This window comes from Lactuca sativa, chromosome 8 (assembly GCF_002870075.4).
Source record: "Lactuca sativa cultivar Salinas chromosome 8, Lsat_Salinas_v11, whole genome shotgun sequence".
NCBI classification, from domain to species: Eukaryota; Viridiplantae; Streptophyta; class Magnoliopsida; order Asterales; family Asteraceae; genus Lactuca; species Lactuca sativa.
Window position 1 is genome coordinate 193,098,090 of NC_056630.2, and position 13,675 is coordinate 193,111,764.

At 33.9% G+C, this 13,675-nt stretch overlaps 4 protein-coding genes across 4 annotated transcripts; 2 read left to right on the plus strand and 2 right to left on the minus strand.

The window, feature by feature from the left end:
- The first annotated feature begins 942 nt into the window (after positions 1-942).
- Positions 943-3,072, plus strand: LOC111900145 (uncharacterized). The gene is made up of 3 exons (XM_023896015.3): positions 943-1,317; positions 1,438-1,840; positions 2,101-3,072. The coding sequence occupies exons 2-3, from the start codon at positions 1,460-1,462 to the stop codon at positions 2,893-2,895; spliced, it is 1,176 nt and encodes a 391-aa protein (XP_023751783.1). The 5' UTR covers positions 943-1,317; positions 1,438-1,459; the 3' UTR covers positions 2,896-3,072.
- Positions 3,073-3,473: 401 nt separating this feature from the next.
- Positions 3,474-5,648, plus strand: LOC111900146 (transcription termination factor MTEF18, mitochondrial). Its single transcript, XM_023896016.3, has 2 exons — positions 3,474-3,630; positions 3,758-5,648. The coding sequence occupies exon 2, from the start codon at positions 3,787-3,789 to the stop codon at positions 5,548-5,550; it is 1,764 nt and encodes a 587-aa protein (XP_023751784.1). The 5' UTR covers positions 3,474-3,630; positions 3,758-3,786; the 3' UTR covers positions 5,551-5,648.
- Positions 5,649-5,769: 121 nt separating this feature from the next.
- Positions 5,770-6,944, minus strand: LOC111900147 (peptidyl-prolyl cis-trans isomerase FKBP17-1, chloroplastic). Its single transcript, XM_023896017.3, has 4 exons — positions 6,549-6,944; positions 6,332-6,454; positions 6,133-6,249; positions 5,770-5,982 (listed from the first exon to the last, which is right to left on the minus strand). The coding sequence occupies exons 1-4, from the start codon at positions 6,885-6,887 to the stop codon at positions 5,860-5,862; spliced, it is 702 nt and encodes a 233-aa protein (XP_023751785.1). The 5' UTR covers positions 6,888-6,944; the 3' UTR covers positions 5,770-5,859.
- Positions 6,945-7,720: 776 nt separating this feature from the next.
- Positions 7,721-11,715, minus strand: LOC111900148 (exocyst complex component EXO84C). Its single transcript, XM_023896019.3, has 7 exons — positions 11,439-11,715; positions 10,440-10,534; positions 9,335-10,325; positions 8,738-9,253; positions 8,474-8,665; positions 8,265-8,401; positions 7,721-8,161 (listed from the first exon to the last, which is right to left on the minus strand). Exons 1-7 carry the CDS (start codon positions 11,532-11,534, stop codon positions 7,873-7,875), a joined length of 2,316 nt encoding a protein of 771 aa, XP_023751787.2. The 5' UTR covers positions 11,535-11,715; the 3' UTR covers positions 7,721-7,872.
- Positions 11,716-13,675: the final 1,960 nt, after the last annotated feature.

Genomic DNA, 13,675 nt, shown 5'->3' on the forward strand with positions numbered 1-13,675 from the left:
TATAGATAATTAATATGTGGATCAACTTTTATGTATTATTATATAAAAAGTAAAAATAAAATGGTACGGATTAACGTATATATTTTATAAAAACCAACAAATTATGGTCGTAAAGGTATAAATAAACTAAATGAAAATTTTCTAAATTTTTATTTTACCTTTTCAATTAAATCAATTAAAAATTTAGCATAAATGTTTTTCCTAAGAAATGAATAATACTATATTAAATAATGTTTTATAAAATTTGGCATAAAAAATATAAGATAATATTAAGATTTTTTTTCATGTCTATATAAATAGCTCCAACGACCTTATTGTAATTAAATTTTTATTTATAAATTTATCAAAAATGTCATGATTGTGTCGTAAATTTTTTTTAGTATAGTAACGTTTTTATTAAAAATTGTTTATAATAGATAAAATTGGAATAAATCTAAGTTTAAAAAAAAGATATATATGTTTTTTAGACTAGAAGATGTCTGAAGAGATTTAAAGACTCTGGTCCATATCTGCGCAAAAAATAAGACGCACAGATTGTTTTAGGTATACCATCTTCACTTTTTGGGTTTGTACTCTTAAAAAAAATAAAAAGTCTACAAAATCTAATGTCTAAACGTGGTCTGTTTACAGAAAAGACCAAAAACATCTGAAGATAAAAAAAACAAACAACCCAACTCATATCCTAAGAAAACTCATCCGACTATATCTTGGCAAAACATAAGGAAAAAAAGACTCGATTTGTCCTTTATTTTCTCTCATAAATAATTGATTTAGCTTTAAAATATATAGGTATTTTTTGGTATATGTTAGGGCGAGGTCACTATCGTTTCTTTTTCTTTTTAATTAAATTTGCTAATTATTTTTTTTCCAGTATTCGCTACAAATTTAATACTTCGATTACAAAACACAATTTGAGCTCACTTATTTTCACATAAATGAGATAAGATATTGCGATTTATATACATGAGCTGTATGGAAGTAAATATTCATATCCATAAAAAAAATGGAGCATATCATTTCGCTTCCATATTACGCCAAAACTCTAACAGTAATCGAGGATTCTATTCCTTTCCCCAGCGCGAGAAATCGGATTTTGAACTTTCTGATTTGTTTATTCTTTGTGGGGTTTTATTATGATTATACAGTAAAAGTGGTCTGTGTGTAGCCACAAGCAACAGATTTTGTCAGATTAGGGTTCTTATTATAAACAGATTATCCGAGTCCAGTGCTTTGCTGTGAATCAGATAAAAAAATTATTCTTCAGCGAACGATTAACGATTTGTTTATGAATTCAGTACCAAATCCATCATTACACATGTATGGAAGCTTCACTTTACTTCACCTTCTTTCTAAAATTTTATATGTTTTCAAATCATATATCCTTTGCATGTTACTGATCATTAACTTGCTTTGATTGATTCTGTTTATATTTTACAGAATTCGAACTTGACAGCTGGAAATGGAGGATAAAATTGTGTCGAAATTCGAAGACGATGAAGATGAATTTCGAAGTTGTTGTTCAGATGAGGAGAAACTTGAAGAAATTGCGGAATTGGAGTCAAAGAATGGTGATTACGAGCTTGATGAATTTTCGGTTCGAATGTTCTTCAAGGGTGTATCGATTTCAAAGCCTGGAAATGAATCGGGGGTTTCTGGAATTGGAGTGATCATGGAACGACCTAACAAGCTTCCTTCGATTCATGTTCAGAAAAGACTTGAATTCTTTGTCGTTGAAGAAGTAGCTGAATATTTAGCTTTAATGGATGGTTTATCTGAAGCAATTCGACATAACATCAAAGGGGTATATGCGTTTACCGATTCCCAGAACTTATTTGATCAGGTGAGCAGATTCTTTTACCTAAGAACAACTGCTTTTGAAAAATCTTCCCAATTATAGCGTTGTACCTATAACTTTTTTCTTAAGGACATTATTTTTTGAAAAATCTACCCAATTATAACAAAGAAATTTGTTGTGTATTTGGATAACATTGCAACAGTTTATAGATTTTTCAAAGTACAGTGCTATAATTGGAAGCAATGATAAACAAATCATTGAAAGTAGATTGCTATTTCCGCATCTAACCCATGTTTTTTTGGCAGATTACAAATGATTCTACCCTCAAGAATCCACTTCTCATGGCATTGAAGCAAAAAATACTTGAACATGTTGAAAATCTTGAACATTTTGTTCTAAAACATGTTCATGATGTCAATCTCAAGTACCCTTTGCATCTAGCAAAAGTGGCAATCGGGATTGTTCATGATACCAAAGATGATCAAACGGTTGAAAATTTTGTACTTTGTTGTGAAGATAAACCAACACCCATGATGATCACATTGAAATGTTCACATAAATTCTGTTCTTGTTGTATGAAAGCACATGTTGATGAAAAAGTTCGGTCATTTGAGGTTCCCATTAGGTGCCCAATCCCGAACTGTAGGAATTACATTTCTACCCTTGAATGCAAAGTGTTTCTTCCCGTTGCCTTGTACACATTGTTAGAGGAGATGGATGCAAGTGAATGTGCAATATGGGGTGAAGAGGAAGAGGAAGAGGAAGAAGAAGAAGAAGAAAATGACGAAAATACCCTCACCCCAACTTCTCATTCCGACCCTTCACAGCAGTTTGAGGAATGGGCATGGGAGTCTTTTGGTTCACTTTCAAACATGACAGATGCTTATTCTGATCAAGAAAGATCACAACTTGCATTGATTCAAAGATTTCTTGAAGGTGGTGGTTTTAGCCTTGGTGACCACCATGAACCGCCATCTTTGCCGCCAGATGATGGCGGCTCGTATCTTGATAACACTATCAAGGACCTTGACCAGCTGCCATGGCTTGAGAGATTTGTTTCTGTTATAAGTGATGATTGTTATAATGAATACACTCGGTGAAGCCATTTTCTTTTAGTGCATTTGAAATTGTTGAAAAAAATCAAAGGTGAATGTATGATCGGAAATTTTCCTGTCGGGTGTTTGTTTCTTTAGGGAAAATATAGAAGACATGGACAATGAGAATCTAAAAAATTGAAGCTTTATCAAGTCTATAATGGATGATTTGCTTTTAATAAATGATTAAATATAGTGTAGAATGGTAAATTTGTATGGAAATTGGAATGTTGATAAATGAAACATATTGCAAAATATAAATGCCTACATATCCAACACCTATGGTATTTTTTTTAAATGTTGATGTTATATATTAGTCTTGTTATTTTTTTTTAAATTAAATGTTATTTGAAATTTATGATTTATATTTTATTAGTTTTATATTTTCCAATTAGTTTTATAATTATGTGAGTTTGTATTGCCATATCACACTTATATTGAATAAAAGTAGAAAATAATCAACAAACAAATACAAATGAGTTTTCAAAAGAAAATCTTTTAGTGTCATAATGTAAATTAAGAAACGTTAGGGGTCCAATACATAATTTGGTTTTTATAAAGGGGTCTTTTAAAGTAAGCCATAATGTAGAGGGTGCGTGCGTAATTTTAGTATATAAGCCGAAAAAAACCCCTAAAGAAGGGCTTTAGGAGAATCCTCCATCGCAACTCTTCTCACCTCATCAGATTACGCAATCTAATGGGCATTACATTCGAGATTCAACTGAAGAAACAAAATGTCATGTAAGTGATCTTGATTCCACTGCTTTTGTGCTCTATTAATTTGAATTTGCCTACTTTTTAACTCAAAACCCATATGAGAAAGCTAGACATTGAATAAATTTGTGAATACCCTCTTGTTCTTTTACAGAATTATTTCTGGGTAGTGTGAACTTTGCTATGCTGATTCGCGGGATAAGTAATCGTCGAATTTGGAACTCCGACATGATTTCTGAACTGCATCATCTGCTTTGCTCACCAACTGTTTGTAAAAATGCCTGTACTGGAACCGGGCTATCTTTCGTATCATTCAAAAGACGACACTTTTGCATATCAGAACCCACAATTCGAGTAAAAGCTAGCGTCGTTTGTTCACATCCATCACAAGCTCCTGTCAATGGAAATCGAATTTCACGGGTGGTAAGAACAGAGGCACAAACTGCACTTTTTGATTATCTACATTTCACTCGAGGCTTCCATTTCACCGATGCAGAACACATCAGCAAGAACTCCCCTAATTTCATCCAAAACCTGCTATCAGTGGTTGACAACGATCAAGATGTATCACGAGCATTATCAAAGTACTTTCGGTATAATCCCATCAATGAATTCGAACCTTTCTTGGAGAGTTTAGGTCTACCCCCTTCTGAGTACCCATCATTACTTCCCAAATCATTAATCTTTTTGGGAGATGATTCTCTTCTACTTGACAATTTCCATGCTCTTTGTGGCTACGGGATTCCCAGAATCAAAATTGGCAAAATGTATAAGGAAACAAAAGAGATATTCGAATACGAGCATGGAGTATTACTGAAGAAACTTAAATCCTATGAGGAATTGGGATTGAGTAAATCAACTGTTATCAAACTCGTAACATGCTGCCCTTCACTTTTAGTTGGACTTACTGATAATAACTTTCTTGTTGTTCTTGAAAAGCTCAAAAGATTTGGATTTGGAAGTGAATGGATTGGTACTAATATCTCTGAAAGAACAACTTTGAATTGGGACAGAATGCTGGACACCATGAGTTTTCTTGTTCAAGTGGGATACAACGATAAACAGATGGAAATTTTATTCACAGGTAACCCTGCATTACTCTTTGAAGGCTCAGGTAAACAAATTTACATCCTTGTAGCACAATTACTTAAACTAGGGCTCAAAATGAACCAAATATACGACCTTTTCTTGAAAAACCCCCAAATTCTATCATCAAAATGTGCCAAGAATCTATGGACAGCTGTCTGTTTTTTAACCGAAATCGGAATGGAAACAGAAAGAATCGCGGGAATCGTGACTACCCATATGGAAATTCTCGGGTCCACTTCTTTAAAATGTCCGATTACTGTAATGAACAGTTTGAAGCTACAACAAGATGAATTATGTCAAGCAATCAAGAAAGATCCTATGAAACTGGTGACTTTGGGTAGTAATAGTAAAACAATCGATAACCAAGATTCTAACACGATTGTGGAAAGGAAAAACTTTTTGTTGAGATTGGGGTACATTGAAAACTCTGATGAATTATCGAAAGCTCTTAGAAAGTTTAGGGGTAGAGGGAGTCAATTACAGGAAAGATTTGATTGTTTAGTGGAAGCTGGACTTGATTATAATGTGGTCTCCAGTATGATCAAAAGGGCACCTTCAGTATTAAATCAGACAAAAGATTTACTTGAGAAAAAGATTGATTGTTTGCAGAATCGATTAGGGTATCCATTGGAAGCTGTAGTGGCATTTCCCTCATATTTGTGTTATGATATTCAGAGGATTAATTTAAGATTTTCAATGTATTTGTGGCTTTTGGAGAGAGGTGCTGCGAAGCCGAAGCTGTCTTTGAGCACTATTTTGGCGTGTTCGGATGCGAGATTTGTGAAATATTTTGTTCATATTCATCCTGAAGGTGTTCTTACATGGGAGAGTTTGAAAAATTCATTGAATTCGAGATGATATTTAAGATTAAGACACTTGTTTTGTTTTTGTACTTTTATATGGCATTTTAAAGTATTTATTCCGCTCCAATCCAATAATATTTGCTTATTTTCTCATGGTTTGTTGATTGTATATCTATGATTTTTTTTACCAGTAACATAACATTCTTTTCATGGATGTCCTTTATATCTATATACCACATATTGAAACCTACGTCTACACATTGAAACTTACGTATACACAAACATACAGTTTTTTAACAAAATGCTCCCTGAACTTAGCAGGAATATACATAAATATACAATTTTCAAACTAAATTACAACAATTTAAAGGTGCTTTACATTGACAAGTTCAATGTCAAAAATGAGAATCCCCAAGGTAGAGCCTTCTCCATTTGCAAGGCGTGTAGGATTAAAAATGGTAGTGAACAGCCTTTGCCTATCAAAAAACTTTAAACAAAAAAAAAAGATAAATAAGTCAACATACTTACATTTTTTTATCAATAATAGCAATGTATTTTATTTCTACTTATAATAATAACAAAGTAGAGATGTAAAAGAAATGTAAGTATATTGCTATTATGGGTTTGGAAAGCTTACATCTGGTGGAACGGGCTCCTGAGACATGTTTTGATATCCTTCTGATGGGGGGATGATGACACGACGAATACCTCCCGCTTTCATGGATCTAACAGCTGCTTCAATCCCTGCTATCACCTGAATTAGGTTAACAAATCACTGTTGAAATCACAAGTAATCGAACAGAATCAAATAGAAAGAGAAATCGACTGATACTTACTTTGCCTGAACCAACAGTGAAGATGAAGGGAAGTGGTTCACCGGTTTCATCTTTGTGGTCGTATGTTGAATCAAACCGCCATCCCTGCTTAGCAGCTAATCGTCCGTAGTAATGAATCGCAACCTGTGTAGGAACTTTATAAGCAGTTTGAAAAGAAAAAAAAAATCTCGGAATGAATTCAGAAAAAAAAAAAAAAAAACAAAGTGAAAAGTGAAACCTGATCGCCATTGACGGGAGAATCGCCATCACCAATTCGAAGATCCAGCGCCTTCACACCTCCAGATTCAGGTAGTTCGGAGAATTGAGGAGTAGCTGCGGCGGCGGCGGATTCTGAGCAACGAACGGAAGAGTCGCAAAACAAAATTGGAACTGAAAACGCTGCAGCGGTCACCGTCGCCGTTGCTGTTGCGAGAAGAGATAAAGTCCGTCTTGTTACCACCGGATGCGATTCACCACCGTGTGTGGTGGTCGGATGATGAGAGTTGCTGTAAGTACAGAACGTCACGGTTTGAGGAAGACGGAAAGATGACGTAGACGCGCCGTAGCTTAGCATCATCCTTTCCTTCTTTGCGTGTGTGGTTCTTCCACATTTTTGTTTGACTTCGCACCAGATATTTATTTACTATTTAGCCCTTTATCAAATCCAAATTGCATTGAAGATGAACTTTATTGTTAAGATAACAACAAATATGCATCTACCAGTATTTTTTCAAAAAGTTTTAATGTCAAATTGTCAATATAGGATAATATGATGTGAAATGCATATCTATGATACCTAATTTTATACTTAAAATATGCAATAACCACCCATTAATATTTAATGCCAAGGCATTTAGAGTTCTTAAGATTGAAGCTTGTGAGATTTAAACCAGAGACCACTATATTTTGTGAAATGCACATCTATCTTGTGACTTCTTTTCAAATATATTAATTTGAATATTAGAGTTTATTATGTTTTCATAACATGGAATGTGATGTTTTACCAATATCCAAATTATTTAACATGATATTCACATTATTTTTTGAACGACATGTCATCTTAAGGTTGAAGCTTGTGAGATATAAATCTGAAACCACTCTATTTTGGAGTGTTAAGATGGGACATATAATTGCTCTTGATTTCTAGCAAATGCAACTAACATAGAAAATAGCACTAGAAGTTTGTATATTCTCTTAGTTGTCTTTATCGCATATAAAAAACACATTTTAAACATCCTGAGTCTTACATGAGAGAGAATCGAACATATAGTAGTATGTTTTGTATCTATTTGACCATGTCAATGGGATAATAAGTGCAATTATTTATCCTACCAAAAAATGAGGAAAGAGTTGGGACATGCACTCACTCTCAATCTCTTGCTTCTACAAAAGACATTAATGCCCTCCTGGTTCGCATAAATGAAAATAGCCTTAATGAGATGTGTTCTATGAAAGAGCATAATAACTTGCTACCATGGAATTTCCAAATTAAACCACAACTTACTTTTAGTAAAATATTACACTCAAACTTCAAATTCTAATCCTAGACATCACTAAATAATTCATGATTCAGGATCTGTAAAGTCCGAGAGACTATCCAACATTTGACTTTCTGCAGAAGCAAACGACTCGGATGTTGTAATTGTGGACAAAGAAGATGGAGATCCATCAGAATCTGAGATCACTTCATCATGTAACTCATCATCATCTTCATCATCATCATCCTCATCATCATGTAAGATTATATGGTCTTCATCGATTTCAGAAGTATCAGATCCATCACCTCCCATCAACAGTTTGTTTATTGCAGCCTTTGCAGTTTCAACAAACCATTCATCCTCAGGCAGTGCACTGGTGAGATTAAAAAAATTAGGGTTGTATGCAAGAAATAGCAATGCACTTACAATAACTGGGTATATTTTTCAAAGTAAAATTACTTATATACCCTTATTACCTTTGTTGGTTTAGACCTCTGCCTGAGAATGTTCTGATAGCACGAGCAATTATAGATGATGCCATTTGGTGCACATTTCTTGAAGGGTAACCAGCAAAACGCGCAATTTCAACAGTAAAATGCATATCAAGAATCAACTACAAGAAAAAAAAAATGTAGAATTAGTTATTTCTTTTGCTATTTCTTGCATTTAGCCCTTAACTAGTTACCTGTTGCAATCCTTGTGGTTGAAGTTTTGCCACTTCATTTTCTAAAACACCCCAAAAATCCTCTTCATTAGACATCACCCACATCACAACAGTTTCAGTTAGCCTTGCAAGCAACACTTTCTGTATCTTTTCTTTCCCAAGTAACACATCTCCAGCAACTGTTGCTAACTGCTGCAGCTTTCCAAATAATGCCTGCATAAATCCATGTTAACACCACAACTCAAAAGAATGTGACAAAAATGTTTCCATTAATTACAAAATTACCTGGAAGGGCAAGGAAGGCAAAGGATCAGAATTCCAATTAAGATCATCACCTTCACCACATAAATAAATATTTGCATCGGGGCGTGTTTTCCCATCTCTTGAATATATAAAATTCAACACATATTGTCTACAGAAATGATCTCTAAGCTTATCCAGTGAATGCTGAAGCTGCTTTCTCCAGTCCTTATAATCTATAGCATTATTCAACAGAGGGGCAGTATTGTCATTTCCTGCTTCCTTGCTTTCATTTAAAACACTCCATATTCTTGACATAACCATCGGTAACAGCTCTTCTGCAATGGTGAATGCAGTTCCCAAAAGGGCAAGTTGTTGGGAATCTGTTTCGGCTTTAAAAGGCACTGCTTCTTTTAACTCCACTAAACTGTCATCTTCAGAAGGTTCAGGTAAAGCTTTTATGAGTTCATCCATGTATTGATCAAAAAGTTTTAGAATTCTTGTTAAAATATTTCCTCCAAAGTGTAGGATGACTAGGCGTGTTAGTTGCTCCACTATATCCTGTAAAAATCATAAACAAATAATATAATGAAAGTAAATTAGTGCATTGATATTTCTTGCATTCAAATAAAGTCAACTCACTTTGACCATGAAGATGAAACGGGTCCCACTATCAACAAGCATTCCATCAGAAGATATAGCAAAAGTAGACAAAGGAGAGGCAAGGCGAGGTGACAATGGCAACATCTCATCATTTCCTGAAAAATCAAAAACTAATTTTCTTGCTCTTCTAAAATTCAATTCAAGAACCTCTTCAATGTAAGGCTCCAAAAGCACTAAAAGCACTTTTGACAACTTTAGCCCTTGTGATTCCAACACTGAGCAGTGATTCAAACTAGCCTGAACACAAACACTTGCAGCATGTAAAGCTGAAACAGTTTCTGAAGAAGGGGCGTTTTCTTTAACCAATTTCACAAATAATTCAATTTCCCTTTCTGCCCATTGAACAAGTCGGTTGTTGTAGAGTAAATCATCTCCAAATATTGTTCCCATTTCTTTGGTTGTTGATGAGATTGTGGAAAAGATAATGTTGGATAAAGTGGCCGGAAATGTTTCCGGGTAGCACGGGCAGGATGGGAGAAAGATTTGGATACTTTTTTGAAGTCGGGCAGCTTTTGATTTGAGAAAAAGATTATGTGCAAGAGGACCTTTTCCTAGCTTTAGTAGACCCAAAACTGCTACTTTTAAATCGGTTTGTTCGATGATGTCAACAAGTTGATTTTCAATTAAAGATTTTCGTTTTGAAAATTCATTGGATAATGAATCAGATGAGGTTTTAAGGTCAGGGTGTTTTCTTTCTTCTGTTTCTAGTGCTTCTATGGCTTCTTCTACTTTATGTTCAGCTAGAAGAAGGTCTATATTTTCTAAAGATGATCTTTTTTCATCTTGTGATTCATTTGGGAAGTCGAATTCGGTGTCTTTTTGAAGTTTCTCAGTGTTGTTGGCTTTACTCCATTCACTCAGTTCATGGTGGACCCCACTTAGTAAGTCTTGTATGAGGATTCCTTGTGCAGAGATGTTCTTTCTTAGGTCGTTGAGTTCATGCTCCATTTCCACAACCTCATCGGATAACCTTTGAATAAGTGGAAATTAGAATGAATGCTTAAAAGATTTTGAATTTATGTTAAGATGTGTTTAAGATAAGAGGGAAAAGGAGAGAAACAAAAGGGAAGTGAGGGAATATTACCTCAGAAAAGCTAAGTATTTGGATTGAGTGTTGCCACATAGATTCTCTACTGCATCCTTCAAATCAAGAAGCTCAAAACAGAGCTTTCTAATGCCCTGCAAATAAAAGAAAAAAATGTAGCCAATTACAAAACTGTATAAAGAAACATGTAGATTTCAAACTGTAAACATTCACAAAACAAACAATTATTACTTAAACAAATTAATTTTTCATACATGTAACATACTTGAACTGAGTAATTCAGCAAAGATTTGAAACCTTGTTTACAATTTAAGCATCAACCTCACCAAAAGCTATTCAGCTTGATCAGACAATTAATAATGTGTTGTTTCCTAGATGGATTAATAACTGAAAATGCTAAGAGTTCAGAAGAACTTGGATCTTACAAGTGGTAGTCTGAAAATAAGATATGATCTGTTTATAAACTAAAATGCCATGTGATTCATCTTCATATTAAAAAATACAGAGAAATTCATCGTTTAACTTTACCATGATTCTTGAATATATACATATCCTACTTCTGTCATTGAGGAGTACCACCTTTAAGTGTTGCACAAATGTGATACCTACTTGCCTCTTAAACTCCTAAAGGAAGTTTTACATATTTATAACAACATTTAAGATTGCAAAAATCAGAAATTTAGTAGGAAACTCAATCAGTAGAATGCCAAAGGATTTCACAAATCTGCACAGAGCTTCACATATATACGCATAAGAACTATTAATCCTTCAAAAATGATTGCGCTTGAGATACAATAATGATGCATAAATATAATGTAATCATCCTACGATCAGAATCAACTCGAGGCTTCTAAAATTAAAGCCTAAATGTACTCACAATTCAAGTATTAACATAAGATTTCTCCGTTTTTAGGTTTCCTTTTGTCGTTGTAACGCATTCGACTGTAACAATTCTAACAGATTGTGAACTTACAAGGAAACATTTAAAAAAAGTTGAAAATATGTAAGGATAATGATTCACAGACAAGGATTTGATACCTTTTCGGTTTTAGATTGAAAGACGGTGTCGATCTTGGATTGTGGAGTGACCGATTCAATAGATGGGAAATCGTCTTCTTCTTCGCTGCTGTCCATTTCCAGTTCTGTTTTGACGAAACTCAACTTCAGTTGCGTCCTACACTCCTACTCCACAACGGCTGTTGTAACTTTACTGATGCTTTTCTTTTCTGCAGCTTTCGATTTCAACTTTCGGTTCCAATGGTCCATGGAATGGACTTAGGTCTTTTCTCTCGAACCCGACCATTTACCCAACAATTTACGGGATCATGTATTGTATGCTATTGTTTTTTCGATATGATTTGTATTTTTGTTGTAAATAAATATATTGTTACTATTAATTAAGAAATAGTAATAAATTTTATTTCAAATTAATATAAAAATAACTATTTTGTCCTAATAACTATTTCGTTGTCTAGATCAGGGATGAAAGTGGGTCCAACTCGGGCCTGATGATCAGGACCCGGAAAACCCGAAAACCGGAATTGATAGATTATAAAAACCGGGAATTGGACCGGTATATAGGAACCGGTTCCGGTTCGGTTCCGGGTATCAGACCGGATAAAATGGGTATGGAACCGATTGGAACTGAAAATTGATAATTGAAACCGGAATTGTGTATTAGACCCAGAAATAACTAGCAACCCGGAAGTGAAACCGGAAACCCGGAATAGTGATCGCGATACTCATGGAAAATCAAAGAAAAAATAAATTGTGAACCTATCATATTATCAAATTATTATAAAATAAACTTCAAATTTATCATTTATGTGGTTTTGAAAAACATTTATTTATTTTTCTGTACTATTTTTTTTTACCATATCTTTCTTATTTTTAAAATGAGACAAATATGTACAAACTAGTCCATTTTTGTGATTTTCAAACATAAATAAAACATGAACCAATAACTATGTCATATGTTGCTATATAATAAAAGTTAATTAGATCCTACAACCAATATATGTGAAGGTTTTTTACTACTAAAGTTTTAGTTTTCTTCCATCCAATATTTCTATGAAACCAAATTTAACTTTTATCCAGTTATCTATTTAGTATGTAAAACATAGTTTTTTTTTCTTTCACTTTCTTTCTTAACTAGTTGAAAAAGTCCACTTATCAAACACTTATTTTTCACATGTGAAAACCCTTTCCAGTTACCTACATCTTTTTTTAATTTCTTTTTTCTTTTTTATGTACATGTTTTGTTTTAATACAACATATGTAAAAAACGAGATTGGTTTTGTGTTTCTAGTTGATGTCGATAGCAGGAGAGGATCATATTTTTTTTAATAGCCCTTATCGTCGATCAACAATTCATCAGTAGCTAAATTTTTTGAGTAACTCTCAAATTCCAGTTCCCTAGTCCACTAAATCGGTTCCGTTTTTTTTCCACAAATCCGGTTCTAATACCCAACATACATGGACCCATTGGGCCCGTACCCGGAACCCGGATAAGACTATTTTTTTAAACCCAATATCCGGACCATTTAAGCATTTTCCGGTTATACCGGTTCCGGTTTTCCAGTTTTATAACTCATCCCTAGTCTGGATCATTCATGGTCTTAACCAAATCTTATGTCCACCTTATCACTAATAATATTATTTAATTTCATTAAACTCCATATCATCTTCGTTTAACTCAAGTAAAGGTGTCCCTTGTGGCTATGGAGGTTCGCTTACAGAGACTCTAGGACATGAGGCAAAGTCTCATGTTTACAACGGTGATTAGTCGGTATGCAAAAGTTGGCCCGAAAACCTTCGTTAGGGAAGTTTCATTTCAAAAAAAAAAATGAAAAAATAAACAAATAAAGGTGTCCTTAGACTAAATGCAAAAAGTTCATCTTATCTTATCACTCATAATATTATTTTTTATTGGATAATGACAAAATTAAATTAAAACGAAGGGCTATCACTGTTTGATCATAGTTTCAAAAATGGATAATGTTATCGTAGCATTAGGTTGATGGAGTTTAGATGTCTTTAGCTTAAGAATAAAAGAATTCAAATAAAGCTGGCTGGGTCAAGTCACGTGGGGATTTGCACACGTGATAATACCGAGTCTTAAGTTATTTTCGTTTTTCTAGCTTTTCCTTGTTACTAGCTATAGTTTGTTATCTCTTTGTAATTTCTAGTATTTAATGCCACTTTGGCTTAGTTTAATGATATTGAAGTTCAATGATTACCAGTGAATAAAATCTTTCATTTGGTATCAAAGCGAA

Excerpts from the sequence above, each read along its gene's own strand:
- LOC111900145 (XM_023896015.3), top strand. The coding sequence starts at position 1,460 with ATGGAGGATAAAATTGTGTCGAAATTCGAAGACGATGAAGATGAATTT. Across the intron at positions 1,841-2,100 it reads CCCAGAACTTATTTGATCAG|ATTACAAATGATTCTACCCT; the intron begins GTGAGCAGATTC and ends TTTTTTTGGCAG.
- LOC111900146 (XM_023896016.3), top strand. The coding sequence starts at position 3,787 with ATGCTGATTCGCGGGATAAGTAATCGTCGAATTTGGAACTCCGACATG.
- LOC111900147 (XM_023896017.3), bottom strand. The coding sequence starts at position 6,887 with ATGATGCTAAGCTACGGCGCGTCTACGTCATCTTTCCGTCTTCCTCAA. Across the intron at positions 6,250-6,331 it reads TCACTGTTGGTTCAGGCAAA|GTGATAGCAGGGATTGAAGC; the intron begins GTAAGTATCAGT and ends AACCTAATTCAG. Across the intron at positions 5,983-6,132 it reads AGGAGCCCGTTCCACCAGAT|TTTTTTGATAGGCAAAGGCT; the intron begins GTAAGCTTTCCA and ends TTTTGTTTAAAG.
- LOC111900148 (XM_023896019.3), bottom strand. The coding sequence starts at position 11,534 with ATGGACAGCAGCGAAGAAGAAGACGATTTCCCATCTATTGAATCGGTC. Across the intron at positions 8,402-8,473 it reads AACCACAAGGATTGCAACAG|TTGATTCTTGATATGCATTT; the intron begins GTAACTAGTTAA and ends TTTTTCTTGTAG. Across the intron at positions 8,162-8,264 it reads AGAGGTCTAAACCAACAAAG|TGCACTGCCTGAGGATGAAT; the intron begins GTAATAAGGGTA and ends TAATCTCACCAG.